This window comes from Cladophialophora carrionii (genome assembly GCF_000365165.1).
Source record: "Cladophialophora carrionii CBS 160.54 unplaced genomic scaffold supercont1.6, whole genome shotgun sequence".
In the NCBI taxonomy this organism is placed as follows: Eukaryota; Fungi; Ascomycota; class Eurotiomycetes; order Chaetothyriales; family Herpotrichiellaceae; genus Cladophialophora; species Cladophialophora carrionii.
Genome location: NW_008481831.1, coordinates 2,614,612 through 2,642,329, shown reverse-complemented (window position 1 = coordinate 2,642,329; position 27,718 = coordinate 2,614,612). Strand labels below are relative to the sequence as shown.

Below are 27,718 nucleotides of genomic sequence, written 5' to 3'. Positions count from 1 at the left end.
ATATGACGAAAAAGATCCGGCCTCTTCCTCTTGTCGCCGTGTTGGTTCTATCGTGAAAAGCCGGAATATGCGCTCGGCAAAGCTTCCCCCGGCTGGCATCTTAGTCGCTGCCCCTCGTCATTGGCAACGGAGCCCCGCTGTCAACAGAGGCCGATTGCATTTTCAATGAGCTGTTTCCGAGTCCTTTGATGCTCGCTTTCCGAAGTGCCCCATTGCACATATTTTGCCGTTCGTCCTTGTTGAGCTCGCTGGCACGGACTTCAATTTCCTAAGCACCACACAACGCTTGAAGCACCCTACTTGCTCTACGTAACCTTGGTAATTCGAAGCAAGAAACCCAACCGCCAACATGGGTCGCAAGTTCTTTGTAAGTTAACCTGCTCTGCCCTACCCTGGGACAGGGATCTCTCCTGTGAAAGTGCTGAATGAAGGCCTCGTTCCTGTTACTGCGAGATTGCCCCCAGTGCGAGTACCAGCTAACGGTCTCCAGGTCGGTGGTAACTTCAAAATGTATATCTGCCACGAGAACATTACCTCATTCACAAGCTAGAAAACAGTAGTTGACGAGACGCAATGTTGCAGGAATGGGACGATCCAGTCCATCAAAGAGATCGTCCACAACCTCTCCACCTCCAAGCTCGATCCTAATACCGAAGTCGTCATCGCACCTCCAAGCTTATACCTCCTGCTCGCGCGTGAGCACCTCTCGCCCAACATCGAAGTTGCGGCCCAGAACGTGTTTGACCGGCCCAACGGCGCCTTCACCGGCGAGATCTCGGTAGCACAGTTGAAAGACAGCAACATCACCTGGACGCTGCTGGGCCACTCCGAGCGCCGGACCATCCTGCGTGAAGAAGACGAGTTCGTTGCCTGCAAGACCAAAGCCGCGCTGGATGGCGGTATCGGTGTCATTTTGTGCTGTGGCGAGAGTCTCGAGGAGCGGGAGCAGGGCATTACCACCGATGTGGTCACAAGGCAATTACAGGCGGTGAATAAGACCATCGGAAAGGATGGCTGGAAGAATATCGTGATTGCATACGAGCCGATCTGGGCCATCGGCACAGGGAAAGTCGCCACAACCGGTATGTTAACATGTCCGTGTCGGGCATTGGTCATGTTGCCTGCCTGAATGTCTGATTGTTGGACTGACTAACCCTGGCTGCAGAACAAGCACAAGAGGTCCATGCCGCGATCCGCAAATGGCTGAGCGAGGCTGTCTCGCCTGAAGTTGCTGAGAATACTAGAATCATCTATGGCGGAAGTGTCAGTGAGAAGAACTGCAGAGATTTGGCCAAGCAACCCGACGTGGATGGATTCTTGGTTGGCGGTGCCAGCTTGAAACCTGCTTGTGCGTTAACCTTCCCTCACAATGGAGCTGCATCCGACAGCACGCTAACCTTCTTATTAGTCGTCGAAATCATCAATGCCAATGTCTAAGGTTATAGAGACCGAGTAGGACACGGAGGATGAAGCCCACGGTCACCAGGGAACCAGTTCATTAGCAAGAACAGCATAATATTTCTCGGCACTTGAGTGAGCCAGTCGTTCCTGAGGGAGTCGGGAAAGCTTGCAAGTGTACCTTGGTTTCACCTTGCCTTTAGCCAGCTGACCCCATTATGCAAACAAGACAGTGGGAGAGAGACGGCTGTTATATCTTCCTTGCACTCACATACCTCTTTCCTCGTACCCGTGCTCTTCACGTGCGTTGAAGGTTGCCCACAGACAATTTGAAGCCCAATATTAGCCAGCCGCCGTTCCACTATGCTGTCCGAATGGGTATGTATCGCGGCTGGTCCAAGCTGACGATCGAAACCATTCTTCGCGGCAGATGTGTACCCATAGAAGCACTCCCCAGCGGGTGCAGAGTCATTGTCCAGTCCCATGCGAGTCCAGCGCTGGCTTGGTGCGTCGGCCAGAATGCGAACAGTACCAGCTTGGAAGTGTTGCATCGATACATGTATGGCTGTGGAGCCTAGGCATTCCGGCACTTCGACACCACCAGATCGCGAAGTCGATCCGCTGCCAGATGTCCCATTTATTCTGCCACATGCAGAGAAGTCCAGCGGTATTTTGCCTGGCCCTTCGTATCGACGCCGAGCTCGACGAGCCGGTTCATCATCTCAATATATCCGTTTGTGCTATTGTCGGCCAGCTGAGTTGCCGGTGGCTGTAGGGAGTATGCTACTGTCAAACCGAGGACTGTCGCCAAAGCATTTAAGTTTGATATACTCGGGGGCTTGTCCGCGTAGGAGTAAACAACATCCTCTAGTGACATCCAGGTACCGACACCCTCATTCTCCCTTGGGAGGGACCAGAGCGTTCCCAATATGTTGCATGATACAGTGCTTCGTCCTCTTGTACGACAAGAGAAGATTGCCCAGGAAAGATTCTTTAGAAGTATCAAAGCTCCACCCAATAATGTGCGCTTAAGGCTTTAAGCCGCGCCGGAGCTCAAGGCCAAAATTTACTTGCGGAGAACGAGCATGCGAGCTCCAGATTTCTCGATTCCATCACGGCATCACATCACTTTGACCCTACCAACTGTACCATCCATCCTTGCAGCTTGGTCGTTCCATACCAGTCGGAGTTCCTACCAAGTTACCGCTGCCCAAGCACGCTCCGTCAGCGCGCACGTCTGAAAAGCCCAACCACAGTATCATCCCCAACAAAGCACCTCCAAAATGGTCAGGCTCGAAGAACTCGAAGACGAGCACTTCGTCAACAAGCCCGAAGGCACCGCCGATGGCGCTCTCCTGGCCGACGACGACGATGACTACACCGACACCGGTATGTCTTCAGATCTGCCTTGTCCGCATCATCGACTGTTGTTTCAGTTCTCTTGCTTTGTCACTGGGGCTCCTCCGGTTTCATTATTTGTGCACTCTGCCGTGCAGTGTTAATAAACGCCATGCCCTACCATCGATCGGACCAGCTAACATTTTTATTTCCCGCGCTAGATTCTGAGATCTCCGACGACGACGCCGCCGATTCCCCACAGTTGGACGAATCGCTCCTCGACCGCCTCTCCGCCCTGCGCGACATCATCCCTCCCAAAGCCAGGGCGCGCATCTCCTCCGCCTCGTCGTCCCTGTACTCCGCCACGAGCACGACGGTGAACTACGGCGGCAAAAGCCTGTGGGTCATCGCGACGAGTATTTTGCTCTTGGGCATCCCTTATGCGCTCGCACTAGGCGAGGAACAGCAGTACATGGAGGAGGAGCGGCAACGGGGGATGATGGAACAGGGGGCACAGGGGATGATACAGCCTGGGCAGGGAGAGGCGAAGCCGGCATTGTGAACACCTTGAGAGTGGGAAATGAGAGGAAGAGAGAGAAGCGAGGACGGCATAGGTGTTTTGAGGCACTGGATGACCACAGCCATTGGGAAGGCCAATCCACGCGCATCGAGTCTCGACTATTGAACACTTCCGCCGAGCGTGTGACAAACAAGCGAGAGGTGGAGGCTTTTGCGGAGGACTTGTACAACACGCCGACATGAACACATCATCCCCTTCTTATGTTGAACCGTTCTTGGATGCCGGAGAATAGGGGCAAGAGTCCTTACTAGGTGGGATAGAATTTCATCTCACCTCTGTCGTTACTAGCATAATCGGACATTGAAACTCAAAGACGCCCTGATTTGGGATTTGGGATCTGCGCTATATGGCTGTCCGCTGCACAAGTCGTTGATGATACGGAGAGCCGAGCAGGGCATATCCAAGACACCTCAGACCAGCAAATATCCGTCTTCTGTCCAGATTACCCATATTCAGACCCTCGAAATGCTCCAAGACGATGCTCAACGACTCATCAACCGTGATTTCGTAGAAAAGCCATCTGTTTGCAGATTTCAAATGGGCATCAATACAGAGCTCCTGTGTCGAAGCCTGTACACAATACTCCCCAGAGAGAAGTTTCCTTATGCACCACCCCGAACTCGCCTTCATTCACCCTCCGAGTCAGAGCTCAGGGCCACTGCCACTTTCAATCTATCCTTGTCCCATTCCTTGACTAACCTGCCACTCTTCGCTCGAATGGCGCCGGCCCTCCCCTTCGTCCGGCCGCCTCTCTTCTCAAAGTCCTCCATACCCAACCTTGCATCGTTGAGATCGTTCTCGAAGTCTTTCCAGAAGGTATCAATCACGCCTGTCGCTTCCATGCTGTCCACGATGTTTTCCGCTTCTTTTTCACGCTTCTTTTTGTTCATTTTCTCGCGAGCGACGATCGCGTCCGCTGACAATACGCCTTGCAATTCCAGATAAGCCATGAGTGACTCGTTCAGGCGGTATTTCCAATGCGTCAGTTTGTGGCCCATCTCGGCGTTGGCAGCGCAAAAGCGACCCAGGAAGAAGCGTGTGCTCGACGAGGCGATCAAATGACCCGCCTCGTCATATGTAATATCATCACTGTCAGCTCTTTCCCTCTCCTCTGCTTCCTCGTCCTCTTCATCATCCGAGTTGTCGACAGGCTCCAATGTCTTCTTGAAGTAGGGTTCGCCACTGAAGACGAATTCGTATCGAGCTGGATTGTTGGTCCGGTTGCAAGCATCGCATGTGCGCATGTGGTCCTCGTCTTCGCCTGGAAGTGCCACGACCCTCATATTCGGCCTGGCCAAGATTGTGTGCTTGAACTGGTCTCCCCACGCAGAAGAGATCAGCCTGCTTCCCGCTTGCGCCCGGACTTGGTCATCTACTCGAGCAAAAGCCAAGTTGTAGACAGGGTCTTCCCGGTTGAAGGCCGGCGCGATTTTGTTCTTCACCATCCACTCGATAATATGAATGAACAATTCCTTTGGCTTCTTAGACGCAAATGATGTGAACTGCAGAGGGATGTCCTGATGTGGTCGACCATGCCTGCCCTCAGTATCATATTCGATAAAATCGTCTTCGTCCACGACGTGCTCCACATCGCGGTCGTGTACCCCCGAGTCCATACCACTGGTGTCCGACTGCCCTTCAGAAAGGTCATCATCCGGCTCGCCGATGAACTCGATGTCAGCAGCCTCCACATTTCCATCGATCTCGTCTTCATCCGAATCTGCAATGCGAGTGATCTTTTCGCCAGCGCGTCTTCGTTTCAGAAGGTCGAAGTGCTCCCTTGTTTTGTCTCTTTCAGTAGTAACGGGGCCGCCTCTCGTCCGGCGCGTCTCGGTGTGCGGAGTCCGTTGGTCCGAGTCTTGCAGATCCTGGAGATCTTCGTCCAGCTCGTCCTGCTCCTCTCGGGTCCGTTCGCGGCGTTTGGATGAAGATTTGGGCATTGATGGATGCCGGCGGGTTCTGACAGGCGCATGCACGCCGTCGTCATCGTCTTCATCTTCAGAAGAGACATATTCAACCTCATCATCACTCACGATGAAAACATTGCTTTTGATCTTGCTTTTCTTCGGTGATTTCAATCTCGGATGCTCCTCGTCTGAAGCAGCCGTCAATTGGTCGTCGTTGACGACGAAAGGATCGTCCATATCTATTCTTGACTTCCTCCGGAGAGTAGGTTTTGTTACCATGACCACATCATTGTCACTTGTTTCTGGCGATCCAATATCGGACAACGTCAATTCTTTATTGGCGGGGGAGAGTGTGGGGGGCGAGACGTTTCCGTGGGTAGACTCTGATCTGGTGGTGCGTGCCGTGTGTGACAACAATCTCCTTCGCAGCCTACCAGACCTCCTTCTTTGTGGTGAGCTTTGCAGCTCGTCCGATACGTCTTCATCCGAGGCCGGTATACTTGATCTCAGTGGAGAGGATGAACCCTGGTGCAACCGCCTAGATCGTCGCGAAGGCATTGATGTAGGCGTAGGAACTAGCTGTAAGGCACTGGAGACTCTGCGTCTCTTCTGAGCTGGCGACACCGGATCGTCTTCATCGGAATCACTTCCCAATCGCATGTGCGTGACGCGGTCGTGGGTGAGCAAGGATGGGAATGGGGCATGCGGAGACATTTCAGTAGCCTCTGAGCCCGATCAGCTTCGTGGTTACAATCCATGTACTCTATCATACCTTGGGTTTCGCCTGCGATCTGGGAGGAAGGCTCGGGACTGGGTAAAGAGGCTGACTCGGGCGACAGCCTACGGGCTGCTCGAGTTGGATCTTTTGCTCCTTCATAGGATATACCAGCCAGTCGATCTTGCACGGCGGCGTTGTATCTTTCCTTCGCGGGCGATGATGATGATGGCAGAGGCGAGAATTGGAGCTTCATCTGCTTCTTCTGTTCACGGAATGGACGTTTCGAGGCCCTGAGTTTGGAGGGACCTGCCATACTGCAAGATTGGGGGGTGCCACTATGTCATACCATCAGAGTAGTAACGCTGGTATGTGATCGGTTAAAGCTCTTGAACGGGGGTCAATAAAGAAAGCTACGCTGTTAGTGAACGGCAGCTGGACGTGTCTAAGCAGTACTCCGTTTGTTCAGAATAATCCGAAGCCGAAATGGAGGCGGGGAAATGAAAGCGCGTTCAGGCAGCTTCGCGCTCCCACGTGACAGCTGTTCACTTAGGTAAGCGTGGCTGTAGACGTGGTGATGCTTCAGCCACATGCACCTGGGGTGAAATTTACATCTAACATCTAAGTGGTGGAAAAAGATCCGTATCAAGCCTTGCGATTCCATCAACGTTAAACGTCATCTTGTGGAGAGCAGCGGAAGATTTTGCAGTCCCTCGATCTGCTGCGGAGTCTCCCTGTCCTGATCGTGATGAACTTGGCCTGAGGCAGGCGATGACGAACACTCTCCACACCTCCTGGCCGCGAAACATTCTTTAGGTTACTGATCGGGGAGCACTAGGGTGACTGACGGTTGAGCTCGTGATGAAAGTGGCTTGATCTCGAAGATGAGCTTTGGCATGCTCCAGTGAGGTGGTAAGGTGGTGACATCGAATCGGAGTGATTCGACGACTTTCGCTCTGCCTCGCTGCTTGGCAAACCAGATCGTTCTATGAGCTACAGGTTCTCAACGCTCAGCTTAGTGGCTGGGGCCCAGCAACAAAATATCAAGAAGAAAACGTGAGAGCCGAATGAGGACTCAACCATTGCTTGTTTAGGGTATCCCTAGGTGGATTTCTCGCTCGCTTATTCTGGCTCACGATGAGGACGATCTGAAGATCGGGCGGTTTGCAAGAGTTGCAAACAGGCTTGCTGACACTCGAGGGCGAAGACAAAAGCTCAAGGAATGCAGCAGGCGTGGAAAGCAGACGCTGGATGCTGCTAGAGCTCGCAAACCCCGTTTTTGTGGCTGGTGATGTCATGGTTAGCTCTGTTTCTCCTCCGCGATCAACTTCGGAAGTGTTCTCCACCTTAATTCGACCAAGATGATGCTCAGCTTGTCGCTTTCGACCTGTTGTCGACATCGCGCTTGTCATGTTCGACTGGAGGCAAGCCACAGGCTTTGCCGATCCCTGGTCGATTCCAGCGAGATCATGGTTAGATCCTTCCCAAACTTGGAACAAACAGCACCATGTGCGCGTGCTTCGGTGACGCCTGGTGCCACCGCTTTCCCAGTGAGCGGTCAGTGAGGTAATGCAACACGGGCCTCTGCCGCATTCACTCATGACTACATCACTTCTCCTCTTCTCTGCCCTGTTCTTCAGTTTTCATATTATCCTCACACAAAACCCATCGCATCTTTCATACCATAAACACACCTTCCCACACACTCGAAGACCAACCCAGCTCCCCCAGTATTGTGACTGCGCCAGCATCCGCAGTTTCTTTCTTCATTTGCTATCGTTGTGATACCCATTTCGCACAGTTTTCTATTGGTCCACGTTCACCATGGCGACGGTCAATCGTCCTACAGACAACGCCACCAAGGAGAAGGACATCAACCAGAAGCTCCAACTCTACGGGATCTTCCAAGCCTTCTCCAATGGCAAGGTCCCTTCAAACAAGCAAATCGATGTCGCCTTGAACAGCGCTCTCAGCACTAAATTCCTCTCCTCACCATCTTCGAAGCTCTCCAGTGAGGGCCGCGAGCTCGTTGCCGACTTGAGGGAGGTCATCCGCCAAGCCCAACATCTTCTCTTGTCGAAGAACGAGGGAAACCTGCTCCAGGAGTTCATTTGGGACACCCAGAATCTGGACGGCAGTAATGCCAGCCTCCCCAATGCCCCTACGGACAAAGACACCGCCCGGCAACACGGTGACCAAGCCCTCGATGGCCTCAAGACTCTCGGCAGACTTGTTCTCTCCAATGGCCAGTTCCGCAAACTCCTCAGCGATGCCGTCGTCCTCATGCGCGATGTCGCTGGTGACGCTGCTCAGAATGTCGCCGGCAAAGTCAATCCGTCTGAAGATCGACTGAACCAGATCGACGACCCGGCTGAAGACAACACCTGGCATGACGTTCCCGACTTGTCTCGAGAGAACATTCGGAACCAGGCACGCGACACCTTCAACAAGAACTCGCCTCTCAGCCGCGATGACGTCAGAGAAGCCGCCAATCAAGGCACGGATACCGCCCAGCAACACCCAAGCCAGGACAACCGTGAAGCTGGGGTTTCGGGATTGCAAAATGCAGCAGATCACCTACAGTCTCGTGCGGACCAGAATATCCCAGATGAGCGTAAGGAAGACGCGAAGAAAGCCAAGAACGCCACGGCCCAACGAACGAAGAACTATGCCAACAAGAAATTTCCGCAAGAGCGCCGTGACCAGACTATCTGGCGTCTCAAGAAGATGGTGGTTGAGATCCAAGGTCACTCAGACTGTACGTTGTCTTCTTGGGCTGTAGTGAATATGGAAGCTAACAAATTCAACAGATCGCCAAGCCATCGATACGTTGCTCTCTCTCGCAGAAGAGTACGGCGGTCACGCCAACAACTTGACCTCGCAAACTGCTGGGACTGTCAAAGGTGCTCATGGAGATAATCGTTTGCAGAGTGCAGAGGCTAACTTGAAGGTTTGTATAGCTGCAATCCGCGATAACAAACACGCGCTGACCAAGTTCAAGACCCTCATCGAACGCTTTGCCAATTACACTAGCACTGATGACTTCTTCGATGCATTGAACACTATTTACCGCGATGCCGATCGTGACCCGGAGCTTAAGGATTGGTTCAAGGCTGTCGATCGATACATTCGCAGATGCCTTCAAGAGCAGGGATACATCCTTCAAGACGAGGCCACCGATGAGTACAACCGCCTGCACGATCACGGCCGTTTCCTCCTCCGCGACCGCTACCGAGACCACACCGACCGGATCCTTGACGAGGTCAAATTCCTCGCTGATCAATTCGACCAGGATCCGCAGAACAAGGCTTTTGGAGACGCTGTGCAGAAGCTATTCTTGGATCTCGGCAACGATGAGAGTGGCAAGGCCACCTTCAAGCCTCATTTGATCAAGGATATCACAGAGGTCATCATTCCCGAAATCTTCGAGAACACTCGCTACATTCCCATTCCTAGAATTGAGGTCTCGGACCCGATGATTGACGCTGTTGTCGAAAATCTTGTCATCGAAAGCGATAACCTGTTCCCCAATGTGCTCGAGTTCGGCAGTGACAATTACTTCCGCATGGGGCGCAAGGGAGTCTCCAACAAGAGGGACAACAAGGTCACCATTGCAGGCTCTGGTGTCCAGATGGATCTTCGAGATGTTGCCTATTACATCAAGAAGAAGCAAGGTTTTCCATCCATCACCGATAAAGGTGTCATGGACATTTTCCTCGGAGGCGAGGGTTTCAGCTTCAAAATCTCTGCCCGAAATGCGACTGCGAGCGACCGCACCCACTTTGTCGCCGTGGACAAAGTCGACGTCACTATTAAGAATCTGAGTGTGAAGATCAAGCAGTCCAATCACAAGTTATTGTTCACCATTGCCAAGCCACTGTTGCTCAAGGTGATGAAGCCGGTCATTCAGAAAGTGCTCGAGAAGCAGATCAAGGATACCTTCACCAAGGCTGACGCTTTTGCTTACAGCGTGCACCAAGATGTGGAACGCGGCAAGCAAGCGACCAAGGATGATCCTGAAAACGCCCCGAATGTTTGGCAATCCTATTTCAACTCCTACCAGAAGATGATGACCGAGAAGAAGGAGAAGGCCAAGGAGAAGGCTTCGAAGACCAACGTCAATGTCGCGGTCACCAAGGAAGATTCTATGTTCAAACATATCAACCTGCCCGGAGGTGTTTCAACCAAGGCCACCGAGTACAAGGATCTTGCTCGCAAGGGCGACCGATGGGAATCTCCTATCTTCAGCATCGGTAGCGCGAAGGAGTCTTCCGACCTTCCCAAGTCCGGGAAGATCACGAGAAAGCCACATGATACGGCTGAGGGCCGAATTCGAGGCGGGAACCACCCCAACACTCGCGATGATATGTCAGCTGTTTCCGGAACAACCGCAGCGAGCAACCCGATGTCCGCCGCCAACCCCAGTCATGCCACTGCTGGTTTCAGCAACCAGGTAGACCAGGCGTTCGGCAGCTCGGGCGGTACTAACGGCAGTGCCAACTTGAACAAGCCCAACCCCAGTGGAACCTACTACGACGGCGTCACCCAGTAGGGTCGAAACGGACAACAGACGTGTTTTCTTACTTGACGGTTAATTGCTTGCATCGATACCCTTTCCTTCAACGAGTTTAGTCCTGGAGGAGTCTGCAGTAGGGTGGTGGATATTATGACGGTCGTCTGCCTTACGAGTCTCCTCTTGTGGCACAAAATTCCTGCACCTACAGGTTGCGTGCGCCTGTAAGCAGAACCAAAACAATTAGATAGTCAGCTCTAGGGCTAGTATGGCAGACAGTAATCTTGCGTTAATGATCTCCGCACATCTTGGTCAACAACCGTACGTTCTAAAGCATTGGAACTTTTGATGGTGAATGATTACGATGCTTCGATGAGTTCCTCCTAACCTCCCACGTGATTATGCAGTCAGTGGAAGATTCGACTACGGGCGAGTGTAGAGTCATTCAGGCGCGCGTCAAGTCACGCGTAAAGATCAATTAAAGTTGCCTCCACTTAGGTAGCCACCAGCATGACCAACTCACCACCACTACCAGTAGAGTCGTACGCTTTCTTCTGCAGCTTCGATGCATTGAGCGTTTTTGTCATTCTACGGTTTTCTTTCTGTACTCCATCTGGGGTAAGGACCGGTATTTCGATTCCTGAACCGGGCGGTCATGCCCATCGTCAGACCTAGGGCACCTGAATACCCCAGACCAGTCTCGCCAATTTCTGCCGACGGAATCCCCATATGCAAAGACACAGTCGTATTTTACGATCAAGATGGCGATATCGAAGAGAACGAAGAGCAGAGAGCGGCGAAGCGACGACGGATCGAGGCGCACGCCACAGGTTACCTGCGTGGACAGCCTGTGTTCATTCTCACGGCTGGACTGAGGGGTCCATTTGGTGATGGATGGCAGAATCCTTGGGCCAAACAGAAGATTGCCAATATTAAAGAAATTACAACGAGTCAACAGAGCTCTGAGCATTTTACCGAGCCTACCCACATGACGGATCGGGCTTCACCAATACCGGCAAAGAGGCAGGAGGTGCAGGTGGCTGAAGAAGCAGATATATACCTCACAGGGCAAAAGAAGGACCGCTTTGCGGATCACCAAGATTCGATGCTGAGCAGTACACGAAAGCCAAGAACCCGAGAGATTTCTGTCTCCGGCGATGGCCCCACGTCCAGGGATCCCAAGATCGAAAACTGGTTGAAGACGAATGAGGCATACAAGACAGCGGGTGACACTCCAGAACCTTCGCCGCCATCACCGAGCGAAAGAAAGATGAAACCAGGGGACACTTCTCGGCTTTTTATGGGTCCCGGCGCTCTGTCTGGTGCTGCCGGCTTCAGCTCCAGCTCCGGTAACCTCCCTCGTCCCCGTATATCGCCTTCGAAACCGGCCGAACAACTCTTAACAAGCTTTTCGTCTCCTCTGAAGTCGCGAACTGGGCCGTCTGACGGAAAAGCAACACATCCCTCCGGTTCCCTTTCGAAGCAGAGGCTACCTCAAACGCCCCTCCGGCAGCGTGACAGCAATGCACAACCAGCTTGGACAGACAAATCTAGAGCGGAGTATGCAATCTTGCGGTCAAAGCGTACGATAGATCAGCCTGCCACGGCTGTGACGGATTCTGACTCTGTTCATGCTGGTCGAGCCGAAGCGCAGGGACTATGTCAACCCATACCCCGAGTTTCGCCACCTAAGGTTCGCGAGGAGGGTTCTATGACAGGCGTGGCTGACGTCCACCTCGCCTCTAGCGATGCTTCGGCTTCTCTGAAGACAGCACAAGAAGGGCCTCTGTCAAGCCATGAAGAGGTCGGACCCCCGTCCCTGGAGAAGGAGGCATCCGGGTCATGTATAACAGCCGAACTTCCGTCAGCTCAGCTGCCCGAAGCCCCCATTCTACCATCGCTACCTTCGAATTTCTCGAGTCACGATCAAATGCTTCGTGAGAGCCTCCGTCATGGTGGGCCAGCGTCCGGTTTGGGGGATAATCATGACAACCCGACCGATCTAGTGTGCCCCCCAGACGATGCTGTGCATCCTGATGCACATGATGCTGCGACACTTGACCTGCCACAGTCCGACCCACAAGTCGGGTTTAAAGACGCCACCTTTCAAATCCCCCAGGAGAATACCAAACGCAATGCGAATTCGCTGCTGGTATCAGACGCTCCAACAGCCGCTGCGAAGACCTTGAAAGTGGTATCCGGCGCCGCCTGGGAAGTAGCTTCTTCTGTCGGCGTGAAGAAGACAGGTGCATTGAGAAGCAGGAAGCGACAGGTCTTTGTAATTGAAGAGAAGCCGTCACAATCTATCAAGTCAGCTCTGAAAGTTGCCAAAGCTACTCCTCCGAGTCACGAAGACACAAGCATTCGCAAAATAGCACTTGAGTACACTGGGGATCTGCAAGTGGACAAGAGCGAAGGTCACCAATCGCTTCCGCAGGATGACACGTCCGCAAGGACGAACCGTGCATCGGAGTCACGGAGCGCTCTCAGAGCTTCCCTGCAACACTCCACAGGAGTATCTGCCTCGAACAATGTTAGCTCAGCATCGACGAAGCAAAATGCACAAAAACAACGAATGCTCAATCTGATTGAGAACGACGACTTTGACTTGGATGGCGCGATCGATGACCTGGGATCATTCTTAGACACATGGGACGCAGAGAAGCACGAAGCGGGAGTTTCATAGGGCCGGTCTTTGGTGTTTCCGCTGCTGTTCAACTGTAGAGTTGGAAAGTGGTCATGGCTGTGTTGTGCATGTAGGTACTTTTGAAGCGTATGCAACGTCTCTGCCATTACAGTACTTTGGTGAACAGAGTGTGAACGCTGAGTGAGCGCCAAGTAGCAAGGCAGTGACGCCACGCCACGCCATCGCCATCTCAGATCCGGAGCCTGTCGCTAGTCGCCTGTCAGCCGGTTTTCGGCTGGTGGTTCGACCGAACTGATTCCTTCCGATAGCCGCATCCTCGAAGTATAATTGATGTTTACTCTTCTGCGGTGCATGACTTGATCGGCCCTCGACTACGTCTCTTTCAATGATCGAGCAGGCATTGCCGAAGTGACTGACGCCTTCCCACAGCCCATGCATTGAGATCCCCTCGTCACCCGCAGGCGCGGGCAGAGACATCTTGCAGACATGATCTCGGTTGAATCAACGGCAGCACAGGCGGCCTCTACATTCACCCAGATGCAGGGACCGATTACTGCCTCCCCTTCACTCTTGAACCTGACCGCCTTCAAGACAGCCGCAGCAGAAGTGACTTCGTCGTTTACCCTCCCGTCCGCCGAACAGCTCCTTCGTTTCCCGCTCCGGTTCGCTTCGCTGATTGACCGGGCAGTCCTTTTCATATGGCACCAGGTCTTCGTGGAAAGCTTTGGCATTAATATCTTCACAAGAGGAGGCCCGCCGCTGGCGCAGGGTGCTGGTGGAGCACAGGTCATGGCAGAAGCTGCGGCGCAACCTGCTGTCGCGCAAGCAGTCGCCGAAGCAGGCGCAGAGAGCTGGGCGGCGTTCTTTGCAGAGGCCTTTCAGGCGAGCACATTCAAGTCATATTGGGGCATGCTGCACTATCTGACGTCGAGATGGGCCTTTACATGCTTCGCCATGGTAAGAAAGATGCAGAAGTGTTTGGACTCATTCGCTGACCATCACAGGCGCTCATCCTGAATCGCATTGGGGTCTATGGCGCTTCCCGGCAACGGATCCAGCTGACCTGGACGAAGAGGCTAGCTCTGCGAATACTACCCATTCTTCTTTTCACCAGCCAGATCCACTCGCTTCTCCAGGCTATTCGATGTCAAACGTCTCCGGACTACTCACTCTATCGACATGGCGACAATAACAAATACAGCCTGCTGGACTGGTCGACGGACGGTGGCCCCCTTCACACTTTTACATCTACGCTACTCTTCCGCTCCACGGATGCGGATGCCTGTGCCGCTGTTGGAATGAGCAGGCCGAGCCCAGACGTTCGAGCGCCACTTGGGTCTTTCTCGCTTCTCTGGCCTTCGTTCCTGCGTTTGAGCTTGTCTCATGTTGTCGACAGCCTCTCTTGTTCGCTGCAACAGATTCCGACCATGACGGAAGTTGGCATGTCAGTCTTCGAGCATTCACTGGCATTCGCCGAAGCCGAGACGATGATCTCCCACACCCTGGGGCTTGGCTATTTTAGCACCGTCAAGGGCTCTGGCAGCGGCAATACCACCGCCTCAGGCGTCTCACAAGCCGACTCCTCGCCTACGATACCGGCGTCGGGCACCATATTGGCGCTCGCTGATGCCACCGCGGCCCTCACTGGTCCCCACATCCTGGATCGAGTCAACGTGCCGGTCGAAGTTCTCTTGGTTACTCTGTTATCATGCTGCAACTCCTTATCATCCCACGTAATTGCTGTCCTGGGCAAACAGCGTCAATGGCGACTCGTCAATACAGCAATTTGGGGGATGGCCTTCATGGGGTCTTTCGTATGGGGCTTGTTTACTACCAGTGTTATGGTGCGAAGTGGAGAAAACGGCGACAACCGCCCTGTTAGCAGTCTCCTGCATTTCCCTACTGTTGCGATTGTTGGTTTTCTCCCCCATATGGCCATACTGGTGGGCGTCGCCGTTTGTCTGGTCATCTACCTCGTTGCGCTCACCTTGACTGCGATATCCCTAGGGACTAACCCACATATCCCGCAGCCGACTAGCCTCAAGGAACGCTTCGCCATAGCTCACGACAATCTGCAAGCAGCAGTGCAAACCCGTGGCATCAACATCCGCTGGTACGAGGACTTTTACACCGCACTTCTTCGTGTTGGGTTTGCAGCACTGACTGCAGCGTCCGAAGCTGTCTTCTTGAATGAAGGCCGGGCCGTTGAAGTACGTCAATTTACTTGGCTCGAGGAAGATCGACTGGACGAGTTTGACTCGGCAATGCGTGAAATGCGTCCTTTTCAAGGTGCCGGCACACTTCAAAATGGCCAGCAATTTCAGATCCTGGAAGAATACGGCTTACCACCATCGAGTCCCGGAGGAACTGACAAAGGAGGTGTTTGGGAGTCCGGCTTTGGCAAGGAAAGAAAGTTCGACAAGAAGGAAAACGAATTGGAAGGGAAAGATTCTTTTGTTTATCCTACCCCGCGCGGTGGAGGCGTCGGGGCTGTTCAGCGGACGACGAGGTTCTACTTGCTTATGATTTACCTTCGCGGTATTATGTTTTTATCGGCTGGATACATTGGGTTTGGGGTTGGCGTTTTGCTGGACACGATTGGCATCACGGCGAGGCCTCGCTGGCTCAGACGCCTAGTCGGCAGGTCATTGAAGAAGATGAACGCCGAGCGCAATGCGACGACCACAGGCGCTCTTGACTTTTGGGTCTTGACCGAAGATGGCAAGCTCACGATACCCAGTTCTGACGAAGTCGATATTGAGCCGGAAATGAGGAGGCGGCTGATGACTGAGTTCTCAGGGGACAGAATCGATGAACTTCTCGACGCCAAGCTGTATGACTGGTGGAAATCCGGTGGTTGGTTTGGCACTGAAGACGAGAGCGGAGAGTACCAGCCATCCCATGCAGACGATCTTGATGATGTTACGAGCGTGGTTTCAATGTCCACCGACGCGGGCAGCAGCGTCCACGAAGACGAGTGGGAATCAGAGCCGGAAGGTACGAGAACCCCAACGCAGACATCATCTGGGCAGACGTGGTCGTTTTCACACATCCAGACTCGCGAGTCAACGCCGGAGCCCTTGCCGGATTCACCGCTCGACGCTATGACACTTGCAAGACTTCTCAACCCAAAAGACAGCGCGTCACGCGAAGAAGCGCGGATTCTTTCCTCTCACCTGCTGGCCAGTGCGTCAGCTGACTCGCCTGGGATTATGACTCGCTCTCGCTATCGTCGCGAACTCGAAGCCGAGCGGGCTAGAATCCTGCTGGCAGGACGAACTCCAGGACTAGACACCAAACCGCACCACCATGACCACATGGGCAAAGTTCCGGCGGTCTCGTTATATACTGAGCCGGAGACCAAAGGCCCTCGACCACTGACATCGATTGAGGAAGCAGAAGTCCTAGAGTCCCTCATTCTCGAGCGGCGAAAGAAGCATACATCTGCTCCTCCATCGCGTATTCCGGACGCTACGGAGACCGATGATGACTCTTCCAGACAGCTGGGTCCGCCCTGTGTGGTCTGCCAGGTCTCGTCGAGGACGATCATTGCCTGGCCGTGTCGCTGTCTCTGTGTATGCGAGGATTGCCGTGTCAGTCTGGCGCTCAACAACTTTGGAAATTGCGTGACTTGTCGGCGAGCCGTGCAGGGATTCGTGAGACTTTATGTGCCATGACGATCGTTAGGTTCGCATGGGCTCTGAGCCGACTACCAGGTCATCTCTGCGACCCTGCTAGAATGGTTGCGGACGTGTTTCTACCACCGAGCTGACTGGATTGAGCGCCAGCGCAGCACCTGTTCTACATACGAATGTCCAATGCAAATTACGCTGCGTTGATTTCTTTCTTACCTTCGCGCATTCTTTGGTCTTCGTTCTTTAGAACGCGATATCCTGCTTGAACCGATATGTATTCCGCGCTCACCACTACACTTCCAGCGACGATCCGTACTTGGCCGTCATATCCTGATGCTTCATCCCTCTCCACAGGTCCAGAATCCATGCCCATCGCGGCTCGACTAGACGAATCCCTTGATCGGCCGCGTCGTCCCATGTCCTGTCCACATCAAGCTGTCAGCACTGCCAAGGTAACTTGCACAGAGCCTCCCGCGGGATCTGGAGCCCGACGTTACTGGTGCCCACTAATAGGAGAGTGCAGAGTATGAGGTACGAGGTAGAAGGAAGACAGTACAGTATGTCCAAGTATTGAGAGCACATCTATGTGCCCCGCCCGAGGTTCATCCTGTGGAGAAGGGCGACGTCTCTATGTCCTGTGTACGAGGTAATTATCCCCATCAGAGTCGAGTTCTCACCCATGCATGCCACTCCATGTGGGTGGGTGGTGGGCCTATATAACCTGCGTGCGCCTGCCTCCCTGCGTGGCGGTTAATCGATCGATACTTACGTCGACGGCCCTGCGTCATGCAGTCTGTCCTACATCCTATATCCTGCGTCTTGTGTCAAGGATCGAGAATCGAGAGTTAAATTATTGATTGCACAGCTTCGAACGGAGTGACGGTTCCGCAGAGTTTGTTACTGCTTACTCTGATATTGCGTTCCGCGCGCCCTCCACACTCGGCGGTTCCCGTGTCCATCTGTCTACGTATCCATCTGCTTACTCCTCCGCCATGGCACCGCCCTTCCGCGCCGACCAGGTGGGATCGCTGCTTCGGCCGAAATCGCTCGTCGAGGCCCGGAGGAAGGCTCTCCTCCCGCGGGATAATCTCCGAGCAGGCTCTCGGGCTGGCGAAGGCGAGGATGACATTCCCGCGGCCGCAGCGACTGGTTCCCACGGTCAAGGTCACGACCAAGATGGCGACACCGACGCCGACCCCGTGAAGCTCCTGAGAGCGGAGCAAGACCGCGCCATCAAGGCCGTTGTGTCCGAGCAACTGGCGCGGCACATCGTGCCCATCACGACAGGCGAATACGAACGCAGCATCTTCTACGGCAACTTCTTCGAGTCCCTCTCGGGCTTCCAGATGCGATACACGCCCATGGAAGCCTTCCGCACGGGATTCCCCACGAACCGCCCGCTCCTCGAATGGGGCGTGCCCGGGCGTGATGCGGGCTTTCCAACGTCCAACCCCGTACAGCTCGCCAAGCCGGCATACCTGGACGATTGGCTCTTCTTGAGAAGTCTCCTGCCCCGGGACCGGTGGGCGGACGCCAAGATGACGGTCCCGCCGCCGGGTTGGTGGCATATCCAGCTGAAGGAGCCGTTTGACCGGGCCGTGTACGCGAGTGATGAGGCCTTGTTGCGCGATCTGAGCGCCGCGCTGCGGAAGGAGATCCTCACGCTGTATGACGCCGGGTTGCGCGTCGTGCAGGTCGATGATCCGAATTTGAGTTTCTTTTGCGAGTGAGTTCGGCTCCCCTTGCTGCTGCTGTGGCGCTCCCCTCCCCTTCCCCTTGTGAGAAAAGATAGCAAGGGGGAAGCTCTCTACACACACGCGCACACGTGGCTGACGGCTGGAGCCACTGCCTCCTTTTTCGTCTTGACTCCTTGGGTTATTATACACACGCACACGTACTGACGGCTCACAGCGAGGAATGGATCGCCACGTGCAAAGCCGAGAACGTCGACCTCGACCATCTCCTGGAACTGTACGTCAAGTCGCACACCGACGCCGTCGCCGACTTACCCGCCGACCTGACCGTCGGCGTGCACATCTGCAGGGGCAATTTCCCCAACGGCGTCGGGCTCGCGAGCGGGAGTTACGAGCGCATCGCCAAGAAGATCTTCACCGAGACGCCGTACACGGTGTTTTATCTCGAGTTCGACTCGCCTCGGGCCGGCGACTTCACGCCCCTGAAATACCTCCCCGTCGACAAGGCCGTCGTGCTGGGCGTGGTGACGACCAAGTCGGCGGAGATGGAGGATCTGGCGGCCTTGAAGGACCGCGTCTATCAGGCCGCCGAGGTGATTGCGCAGGGACAGGGCGAGGGCCGCACGCGCGAGGACGCGTTGAGGGATAATCTGGCTGTGAGCCCTCAGTGTGGGTTTGCGAGCGATCATTCCGAGGGTGGCGTGGGCATGACAAGAGATACCATGTGGGAGAAGTTGGAATTGGTCAAGAGGCTTGCCGACGAGATCTGGCCGGGCTGGAATACGAGGTGAGTGAGTGAGTGAGTACTGTAGGTGGCCGGCCGTGGCCGTATATATATCAGAGCAGAGGGAAGAGAAGGGGTTTCAAAGCTATATACAGTAAAGATGTGCTGGACATAGGATCGACTTGACGTCTGGCGCTGCGATGTAGTGTTGTGGCGCCGTGACGCTGATCAGGGGCATCGAGCATGTGCATAGCAATACCACCTCCCTTTGTCTCATCTCGTCGCTGGTCTTTGCCTCGAGAGTCACATGCCCTTGCCCGGCGTGTCATTCTCGTGTAATGTTCATACGAGTATGGACCTTTCCATTCGAGGGAGGTCTTCGGGATGAAGCTTCCAACTTGTACGCCCGAGGAAGGCGAGCCGTACTCCGTATACAGTAGCTTTTTTCTCCCATGTTTGAAATCTGGTTCGCAGTCCATATTCCAGCAGACGGAACTAGTGCTTCAATATTGAAGATTCCTAGTCCACCAGTGCCGTGCCCCGTATACAGCAGGTTTTTTCTCCCATGTTTGGTATTTTGTTGGCAGTCCTGCTTTCAGCAGATCGAACTAGTGCTTCAATATTGTAGATTCGAAAGCAACGACGGAGCCATCCCGACACGCGGCGTCCAGCTCTCCCAAGACAATTCTGCATTCCCAAGTTTTCTCAGACAACCTGGTGTACTTCCGGCGATGTGATCCACGAGTTGGCTATGCGCAGGGCCAAGCAGGAGGCAGACGTAGCACATCATGTTGTAGGTAGTCGATGTTGTCCCGCTGCGGGAGTTGCCAAAGTTGTCATCTGGTCCGGTTGACAAGAGAAATTGCTGGAAAAGGGTCCTGCTGGCGACGAAGAGATTGTTGAACTCCTTGTACTGCACTGTATCACCACTGTCAATCCCACCACCTAGACACCGGGTCTGGCAGTATTCAGCACCAGCACCAGCACCCACACCCACCCAATAAAATCTCTTCGTTAACCTTTCACTTGATATTTTGTAGTTGGCAAATTTCTGTCAACAATTTCCTCGCTGGTTAAGATCAAACTAGCACCGGGCTAGAAGGCGTGCCAGTGACGAGTTCTGCCGACAAAAAAGATCGCCTCCATCCAGCCTCTGTTCGAATCCCGACGGCAGCAATCTCGCCAACACCCGTACCGTACAACATAAACATAAATCCGTTTGCCTACTTGACAGGAGCAGTCAAATCGGCGGCTTCAAAATGATGCCGTGAGATGGGAGTAGACCGGGCTGGTTCGCCATGACCACCGGATATAGCCCAATCGAAGAACGAGCCGCTGTTATATGAAACTCCTTTCTCCAATGCCCTATTCGAGTAGGGATTGTAGCAGAGTTTTTGTTTCTTGTGTGCGTGTCTCGTTGTCGGTGGAAGTATCGTTCGTCGGAGGGGCGCCGAGCCTCTTTCTCGGTGGTTGTTAGAATTGCACATGAAGTAAGGCATTCCAAACACTGCTCGGGTCTTGGGGACTGGATGATCCATCAACACACCGCACCACTGCACTTCCACCAACGCCTCGTACTGGTTCCTGATGCTTTATCCCTCACCGAAAGTCCAGCATGCAGCATGCATGTCACATAGGCGCGCCACGCTTTTCTCAATGTGTCCCTGCCTGAGGAGAGTAAGAACGTGCTCTTGCCAGGTTTCACCCTCGGACAGGCGGGACGTTGAGACTTGGAGCAGCGGTGCAAGTGCAGGAGGATAATTGATTCGTCTGGGAGTATTGCCGGTTTCATCACATCTGTTTATGCCCGTGAGGACTAGGCCGGTATTTCTGAGCTCACTCCAGTACCATGGTGTCGAAATAGTAACCGACGGCAGTGGCTCACCCGTCTTCGTATGACGGGAGCGTGACGGCCTCTCCCTCTGTCCACGCTCTCAACGCAGGCTCGTCCATGTTCTCAGACCAGAGGTACTTTGACATGGAGCTTTTGAACTCGACGAATGTCTCAAGACCGAGTAGCTGGCTTCGCCGATGCAACTGCTCGACAAACCAGGTGCGATTTCTCGTCCATGTGGATCCGATACTCCCTACCAGAAGAGCCCAGACGACCAAGCCGCGATATTCATTTTGTCCTGCCCCGGGAACCAGGTTGGGGGATCTTTCAGTCAAGTGGTGCCTGAGCTGCTCTGCGAGCCGGGGCTTGATCCCCGAGGTATCGACTTGAGGGAAAATAACCATGTCATGGTAGAGCAGCGCCGCAAGCCGTGTAATCAAGAATATCAGCCTGTCATGGGTGTCCTGGTCACTGGCCTCCGCTGGGAGACTCAGCAGTTGGTGATGATTTGCACGAGCGATTCTCACGAGCTGCCGAAATGCATACGTCCTCACACCAGCTTCTCCCAAAGCGCCGAACTCGACAGTAATAGCCGCTGTACAAAGCAGACATTCACGCAGTCTGCCAATGTCGCCCTTTTGCGACAGGACCAGAAACGCAGAACCCTGTCCTTCAGGTGTGACTTCGGAACCCGAGGTCGCCATTTTCCTCCGGTAGTCCGTCAAATCTGTCTCGTATTGCTTCAGAAGTGGGAAGTCCGGGGTCCTTATGTGAGCGGAACAATTGTCCAGGCTCCATCTAAATTTGGGCAACAATCGTTAGCTCAGGCGCCTCCTCGTTCAACAGGTACTACCCACAGCCAGATCATCTCGGCGATCCCCGCGAGTTCGACCTTGTGCAATCCACCTTTTGCCCGGATGAGAGTGTTCATGGCGCGAATGTGGTCGTCATGCGGGACCTTCCTCCCGTAGCCGCCTAGGAATCGTGACTTGAACGCGGGCGAGGGAGGATGACTTTCTGGCACGGTGCGATAGTCCCAGCCCGTCCCATGGTAGGACAGGTTGTAGACTGCCATGACGAGGGCGTCGGACGGGACGCCATCGGCGCCCATGGACTGTATCATCTGTCTCACCAGCCCGAGCGCCTTGGTATGGTGGAACAGCCTCAACCGGTCGAATTCATTACTGAGCCCGTGCGAATGGTACATCGCTTTCCCAAAGTCGGCCACGCTGGCAAGGTGGACGTGGTAGACGGCCGGATTCTCTTGAGCAGCCAAGCGCCACTCTCGTCGACCCGGGTGCACGGCTGGATTCCCCGAGACCTCGATAATATCAGGCCATAAAGTGTCGTACGCTTCCCTCATCGAAACGATATCAGCCAGAGCACGACGGGCACAAATAGGGACGCAGCGGACCCGGGCAACAGTGGATACGCGTAGGTGGCGGGCGACATTACTTACCGTACTCGATGAGGTCCTGGAAAATGGCCGGATGCAACGACGCGTCGTATGGAGAGAATGGATCTCGTTTGTTCTGAGTCACGGCGGTCCGGAGCACGACTGGAGAGTCCCGCTGGCCGTGGGCGTCGCCGTCGCCGTCCTCAGATGCCTTGTCCGTCGATGGACTTTGGCCAGACGACGATTGAGAGTCCTTCTCCTGACGCCAACTGCGGTAATGTAATTAGGGCTCGGTCAACCAGAAACACCCGCCCTGTTCGGCCGCCTGGAATTCTTTGCTGCTTACTGGACTTGTCTTTGCCACCGGGCCTCTCGCGCGATGTGTTTGGCCGCATGGCTTCGAGCCGCCGCGATCTGTTGGTGCTTCTCCCGTCGACTTTGACGCGATCCCGGGTTCTGCATCATGATACAAATCGGCATCGGCGCCGACGACTTTGCACGGCCGGATGCCATCGCGACGGCTTGCTGCTTGCTGCTTGCTCCCCTCCGCTTTCTCTGTCCTTTGCCTCGAGCATAAACAGGCCGGAGTTAGGACGATAAAAAGAGTGGAAATAGATTTGTTGGGATATCCTTTGCTCAAGCAATCTCCGACTGCGCCTCCTATGAACCGCACTACATCTGGCAGCGACCAGCGATCTCATCGCTACGTACCAACCAAAGCTATATAGAGGAAGATCGCCAGCCCCTCAGCGACAAGGACGACTTCGCAGCCTTCGCCTCGAAACGCCGCGGCGACGTCGTCGTCGCATTCTCCACCCACGGAAGTGCAAACTCATTCCGACCGCTTATGTCATCATTTAGCTTGCGCCCTTCACCTTTACTTAGTTGCGTCTTAGGGGCGATGGGGCTAAGAATCACCCGATTCCAGCCGTCAAAAAGAGTGGGAAGAGAGCGACAGAGACAGAGATGCGACGTCAACGGCGCTCGCTTGATGACTTTTTTCACCCCATCTCACTCTCTATCTCATGAGGACCATCAGTGGACCTAAGAACTACCTGGGCCACCCAGTAGAGCGAATCGCCTGACAATGCTCGGTCCGATCTCATCGTACTCGGCCTTGGTATGGCAATAACTCCTGAACTCGGGCGTCTGGCCCAGCAAACTGCCCCCAAACCAAGGTCCGTGTCTTTGTCGCTTGTGGGTCACGACTTGCACGTCTAATCCACCACTCTTGGCACCACCACTGCGAGCTTCAGATGCCCTGATGCGTGCATCAACCAGGTGGCGGATATCTCGCTGTAATCTTCGACCAAAGTCCTTGTACAATGTTGAACCGCCAGACAAAACAATGTTCTTGTAGAGACCTCTCCGCACGTCGATGGGCGACGACTGGATCACACCGTCCACCACGGTGGGCAAGGGTGTAAGAAAGTCGGATGAGTAGATTTCGGGGTTGAAGAAGATCTCGGGAGCAAGAAATCGCTCATAGCCCACGTCGATCGTCAGGGTTCTTCCGTTTGGTTGCGTCACAGTGTGTTTGAGGAATCGGTCAGGTTCCTTGTCGTATCGCGCAAACTCTTTAACAATGTCCGGACAGACATAGCAGTACTCTTCCTTGACTCGCTCCGCAGTCTTTAAACTGCTATCTGCCTCTCCTCGGTCTCGAAGCAGGCTCTGCACGAAATATGTGATGTCTCGCCCCGCTATCGGTATGCTTTTGATCGAGGAGCCAATGACATATCCCTCCGCGACTGGAATAATGTGGGTAACGCCATCGCCGGAATCAATGACAGTTCCCGTCAGCGATCTATCCGTGACCTTCGAAGATGTCCACGAGGCAGCCAATGCTAGCACAGCTTGCACGGCAATGTATAGACCGGCGCAGTTGAAGGATTCGAACATGATCTCGGCGGTGTTCTCACGGTTCTCAGGGGGGTTCAGAGGCTGAGGATAGTCAGCGCGGTCCAAAACCAGCAAGCAACAACTATATAACTCACCGGCTCTGTCAGGAGGAAGTAGTGGTCTTCCGGCTCGACTCTCAGGTACTTGAATATGGAGTTTGACCAGAAACGTTCCATGTAGTCCCAGTTTTCGATCTGGCCATGTCGGATAGGGTAGTTTATGCTGTACCCCGGGCCAGCCGATGCAGCCAGCGCCTCATCTCCGATGAAAAAGTCGAGGTCCTCGGTCCCCCGCTTGCCTGCCAGGTTGGAGCTGGGTCCTGCACCGCCAGTGAGGTATGAGGGCTTGTTTGCAACTGCTGGTCTCCCCGAGCCTGATCCTGCTGCCCCGCCACCAGCACTTTTCATGGCGATGGCGGTAGGGAAGACGAAGGAAGGAGCGTCATTTCCGGCGAACCCTGTATCAACCAGGTTAGAGGACCAGCTACGGGCCAGAGAGAAATGGTCGAACCTAGCTTAGAGAACCCAGTTCCGCTGCGATACGTCAGTCATCATGCTTCCATTGGCGACAGCAGACCACTCACTTGTCCATGACAACGGCTGGGGTTTGGGCTGCCATCTTGAGGGGCCGGTTGCGCACAAACCCGAGGACAGTCGGCTACGCAGCGGGTAGGGTGCAGGGAGAAAGACGGCTACGGTGACTTGATGCTTGTGTAAAGTAGCATCGCCGGTGGGAAGAGAAGAATGTGAAGACTTGCAAGGCGCACTTTCCTATCACCGCCAGCACCGTCCGCAGGCAGCTTCGAGAACAACAGTGAGATGACAGCAATGGCTAGGTGGTTAGTGGGCTGGCTGGCGACGCACCCACGATGCAAAGTGGGCGGTGATTATGTCATCCACGTGACTCTCCATGATCCGAGGAAACCCCGACTTGGCGTCTCCGGCGATGTGGCCCGGTGGCTTCGCGATTGCTCTTTCACAAACCTCTCATCCATCGCTGACAGTTCCCATATTGTAGCATCTGCCACCCTAACAATGGACTTGCCAAATGCGCGGTTCTAGCAATCAATTGAGAGCGCATCCAAGCAGTGTCAGGGCGGTCTAGTGCAAGCGCGAGGCAGGAAAATGAGATGTGGATGGGAAGCTTCTACTCCCAGTGCAGCTCAAATTGAGCCAGAGTGAGCCTATCCTGAGCTGTTCGTTACTTTCCTACTGTATCTTCACCTCGCCGTCACCAAGCGGGTCTGGCGGAGTCATAGTCGCATCGTTGTTCTGCAGTCCTCCAAGCACGCTCTTTTGAACAGTAGCAATCCTATCCTTACCGTTCCTTTCAAAGCTGTCCTTGCTCTCCATCGCTGCTGGGCCGCTGGCCCTTGTCTCTTCAACAACTGAGTCCAGCCTTACTTTGACGATAATTCGACCTCACCTTCAACTCCAAAACGACGACCACATTGAAACTCTTGCTTCCCACCCACGCTGGAAATCTTTCGCCGACCTATGGTTTCTTTGCTTCAACAACTAAGATCCGTCAAATGCCACGTCGACCCCCAGAAGGTGGCGATATCTGTGCCATTTTTATTCATGCCGGGGCCGGATTCCATAGCCATCAAAATGAGAAGGTTCACCTCACCGCTGTCAATGATGCAGCAAGAGTTGGAATGGCCGTGTTGAAGAATGGAGGCGATGCCACTGACGCTGTGGAGATGGCACTTCGCCTGCTCGAGGACAAAGAGATCACAAACGCAGGATACGGAAGCAACCTGACCATGGATGGAGGTGTCGAATGTGATGCTACATTGGTCGATCACTACGGTCGAAGTGGTGCGGTTGGGGCGATTGCCCAGGTCAAAAACCCTATTGCTGTCGCTCGACTTGTACTCGAAGAATCCACCAAGCCACTATCCCTCCAACGAGTACCTCCAAATCTTCTTGTCGGTCCGGGGGCGACCGACTTTGCGGCTGGTAAGGGCATTCCGATCCTACCAGCCGACTTTCTCATCTCAGAGGGTGCCAGAGACCGGTGGATCAGATGGAAGCGGGATCTCGAAAGAGTGCAAAATGAAGAGGCACAGAGACAAACACAAGCCCAGCAAATTGCAGAGGGTGTACCACAAGCTGAATGGACTGCTGCTGCGACCTCTATGGCTCCCACCACATCCCCGCGCAAACGTCCCAGCCTGTCAGGAATGCCAACAATGACCCGTCCCCTTGTGGCCTCCACAGCCGATGTGCCTACTCTGCCCCACACCTATAACGACCCCGTGTCTCCATTTCGCCGCTCTGGGACACATCACAACGCTCCAGACGGCAATGCGTCTCATGACCGTTCTTCGGAGACTAACTCCTCCCAAACTGCTACTGATGACAGTCTACCATGGTTGATGTCAGCGACCAAGCGTCAGAAAACGAGCGATTCTTTCGACGGCCCTTCCTCTGAGGAGGCCATTCCTGCCAATGAGCATGGAAATCCCTTCGATGCATCAATGGCGCGATTTGACAACCATGTTCGTGAAGACGAGGTATACGATACAGTTGGAGCTATCGCTGTCGACTGCTTCGGCCGCATCGCTGCCGGGTCCTCTTCTGGCGGAATAGGCATGAAACACAAGGGCCGATGTGGTCCCGCTGCTCTTGTCGGGACTGGTACTGCGATCATTCCCGTGCATCCACGAGACTCTAGCGAGACTTGTGTAGCCACAGTTTGCAGTGGCACAGGAGAACACATGGCCACGACGACCGCGGCGGCAACTGCGGCCGATCGGATCTATAATGCTGTCCGTAAGGAAGACGGAAGACTGGTGCATTGTAACGAGGACGACGCGATGCGTTCTATCATTGTGAACGATTTCATGGACCATCCAGGTGTGGCTCACAGTCATTGCGCTGGTGCAATCGGCATTCTGGCGGTTAAGAAGACCCTCGATGGGGTCTATTTCTACTTCGGCCACAATACCGACTCTTTCGCGCTTGCATCAATGCACTCGGAGGAACGAAAACCTGTATGCACCATGTCGCGAAGTCGAGGACACGGAGCCATCGCCCAAGGAGGAAGAGTCAGTCGGTCCAGGTTTGCTCGAACGCGTTGAGGATGAACCGCTTGTCTTTGCGATAGCACATGCAAGGCGGGCACGGTTTATGGGACATAAGAAGGGAAAGGCTCTGAGCTAGAGGTCTACCTTGCCGTAGTCGAAGCGTCGATGGCACCCAGAATCCGTCGATACCACGCCCAACAAGTCGGATATGTGCCTTGAAAACAGCGTTCACAATGGGACCCACGAACAGAGACACCGAGGGAATTAGGGCAGTACTAAGGGGGCAAGGACATATTCATAGCTGAATATCTTCTTGAGCGCGGGGCTCAAGGGAACCTAAGAATCGTCTATTATTCGAGGAGAGACGACAAAAGCCCGTAGCTAGGTAGATCGCCAAACACATT

The 27,718-nt window shown here is 54.2% G+C and overlaps 11 protein-coding genes across 11 annotated transcripts; 7 read left to right on the top strand and 4 right to left on the bottom strand.

The window, feature by feature from the left end:
* Window positions 1-349: 349 nt before the first annotated feature.
* On the top strand, window positions 350-1,437 carry G647_07927 (triosephosphate isomerase; the record flags this gene model as incomplete). The annotated part of the gene is made up of 4 exons (XM_008732239.1): window positions 350-367; window positions 491-510; window positions 583-1,082; window positions 1,166-1,437. 4 exons carry the CDS (start codon window positions 350-352, stop codon window positions 1,435-1,437), a joined length of 810 nt encoding a protein of 269 aa, XP_008730461.1.
* A 1,244-nt stretch (window positions 1,438-2,681) lies between these two features.
* Window positions 2,682-3,298, top strand: G647_07926 (uncharacterized protein; the record flags this gene model as incomplete). The annotated part of the gene is made up of 2 exons (XM_008732238.1): window positions 2,682-2,787; window positions 2,958-3,298. 2 exons carry the CDS (start codon window positions 2,682-2,684, stop codon window positions 3,296-3,298), a joined length of 447 nt encoding a protein of 148 aa, XP_008730460.1.
* A 644-nt stretch (window positions 3,299-3,942) lies between these two features.
* On the bottom strand, window positions 3,943-6,254 carry G647_07925 (uncharacterized protein; the record flags this gene model as incomplete). Its single annotated transcript, XM_008732237.1, has 2 exons — window positions 3,943-5,948; window positions 5,996-6,254. 2 exons carry the CDS (start codon window positions 6,252-6,254, stop codon window positions 3,943-3,945), a joined length of 2,265 nt encoding a protein of 754 aa, XP_008730459.1.
* A 1,508-nt stretch (window positions 6,255-7,762) lies between these two features.
* Window positions 7,763-10,490, top strand: G647_07924 (uncharacterized protein; the record flags this gene model as incomplete). Its single annotated transcript, XM_008732236.1, has 3 exons — window positions 7,763-8,696; window positions 8,749-8,888; window positions 8,940-10,490. The coding sequence occupies 3 exons, from the start codon at window positions 7,763-7,765 to the stop codon at window positions 10,488-10,490; spliced, it is 2,625 nt and encodes an 874-aa protein (XP_008730458.1).
* A 616-nt stretch (window positions 10,491-11,106) lies between these two features.
* G647_07923 (uncharacterized protein) lies at window positions 11,107-13,137 on the top strand (the record flags this gene model as incomplete). Its single annotated transcript, XM_008732235.1, has 1 exon — window positions 11,107-13,137. The coding sequence occupies one exon, from the start codon at window positions 11,107-11,109 to the stop codon at window positions 13,135-13,137; it is 2,031 nt and encodes a 676-aa protein (XP_008730457.1).
* Window positions 13,138-13,584: 447 nt separating this feature from the next.
* On the top strand, window positions 13,585-16,775 carry G647_07922 (uncharacterized protein; the record flags this gene model as incomplete). The annotated part of the gene is made up of 2 exons (XM_008732234.1): window positions 13,585-14,055; window positions 14,103-16,775. The coding sequence occupies 2 exons, from the start codon at window positions 13,585-13,587 to the stop codon at window positions 16,773-16,775; spliced, it is 3,144 nt and encodes a 1,047-aa protein (XP_008730456.1).
* Window positions 16,776-17,725: 950 nt separating this feature from the next.
* Window positions 17,726-19,218, top strand: G647_07921 (uncharacterized protein; the record flags this gene model as incomplete). The annotated part of the gene is made up of 2 exons (XM_008732233.1): window positions 17,726-18,459; window positions 18,645-19,218. The coding sequence occupies 2 exons, from the start codon at window positions 17,726-17,728 to the stop codon at window positions 19,216-19,218; spliced, it is 1,308 nt and encodes a 435-aa protein (XP_008730455.1).
* A 1,814-nt stretch (window positions 19,219-21,032) lies between these two features.
* Window positions 21,033-21,689, bottom strand: G647_07920 (uncharacterized protein; the record flags this gene model as incomplete). Its single annotated transcript, XM_008732232.1, has 1 exon — window positions 21,033-21,689. The coding sequence occupies one exon, from the start codon at window positions 21,687-21,689 to the stop codon at window positions 21,033-21,035; it is 657 nt and encodes a 218-aa protein (XP_008730454.1).
* A 747-nt stretch (window positions 21,690-22,436) lies between these two features.
* Window positions 22,437-22,846, bottom strand: G647_07919 (uncharacterized protein; the record flags this gene model as incomplete). Its single annotated transcript, XM_008732231.1, has 2 exons — window positions 22,437-22,650; window positions 22,728-22,846. The coding sequence occupies 2 exons, from the start codon at window positions 22,844-22,846 to the stop codon at window positions 22,437-22,439; spliced, it is 333 nt and encodes a 110-aa protein (XP_008730453.1).
* A 579-nt stretch (window positions 22,847-23,425) lies between these two features.
* On the bottom strand, window positions 23,426-24,690 carry G647_07918 (uncharacterized protein; the record flags this gene model as incomplete). Its single annotated transcript, XM_008732230.1, has 2 exons — window positions 23,426-24,325; window positions 24,379-24,690. The coding sequence occupies 2 exons, from the start codon at window positions 24,688-24,690 to the stop codon at window positions 23,426-23,428; spliced, it is 1,212 nt and encodes a 403-aa protein (XP_008730452.1).
* Window positions 24,691-25,814: 1,124 nt separating this feature from the next.
* Window positions 25,815-27,368, top strand: G647_07917 (uncharacterized protein; the record flags this gene model as incomplete). The annotated part of the gene is made up of 1 exon (XM_008732229.1): window positions 25,815-27,368. The coding sequence occupies one exon, from the start codon at window positions 25,815-25,817 to the stop codon at window positions 27,366-27,368; it is 1,554 nt and encodes a 517-aa protein (XP_008730451.1).
* Between the last annotated feature and the right edge of the window lie 350 nt (window positions 27,369-27,718).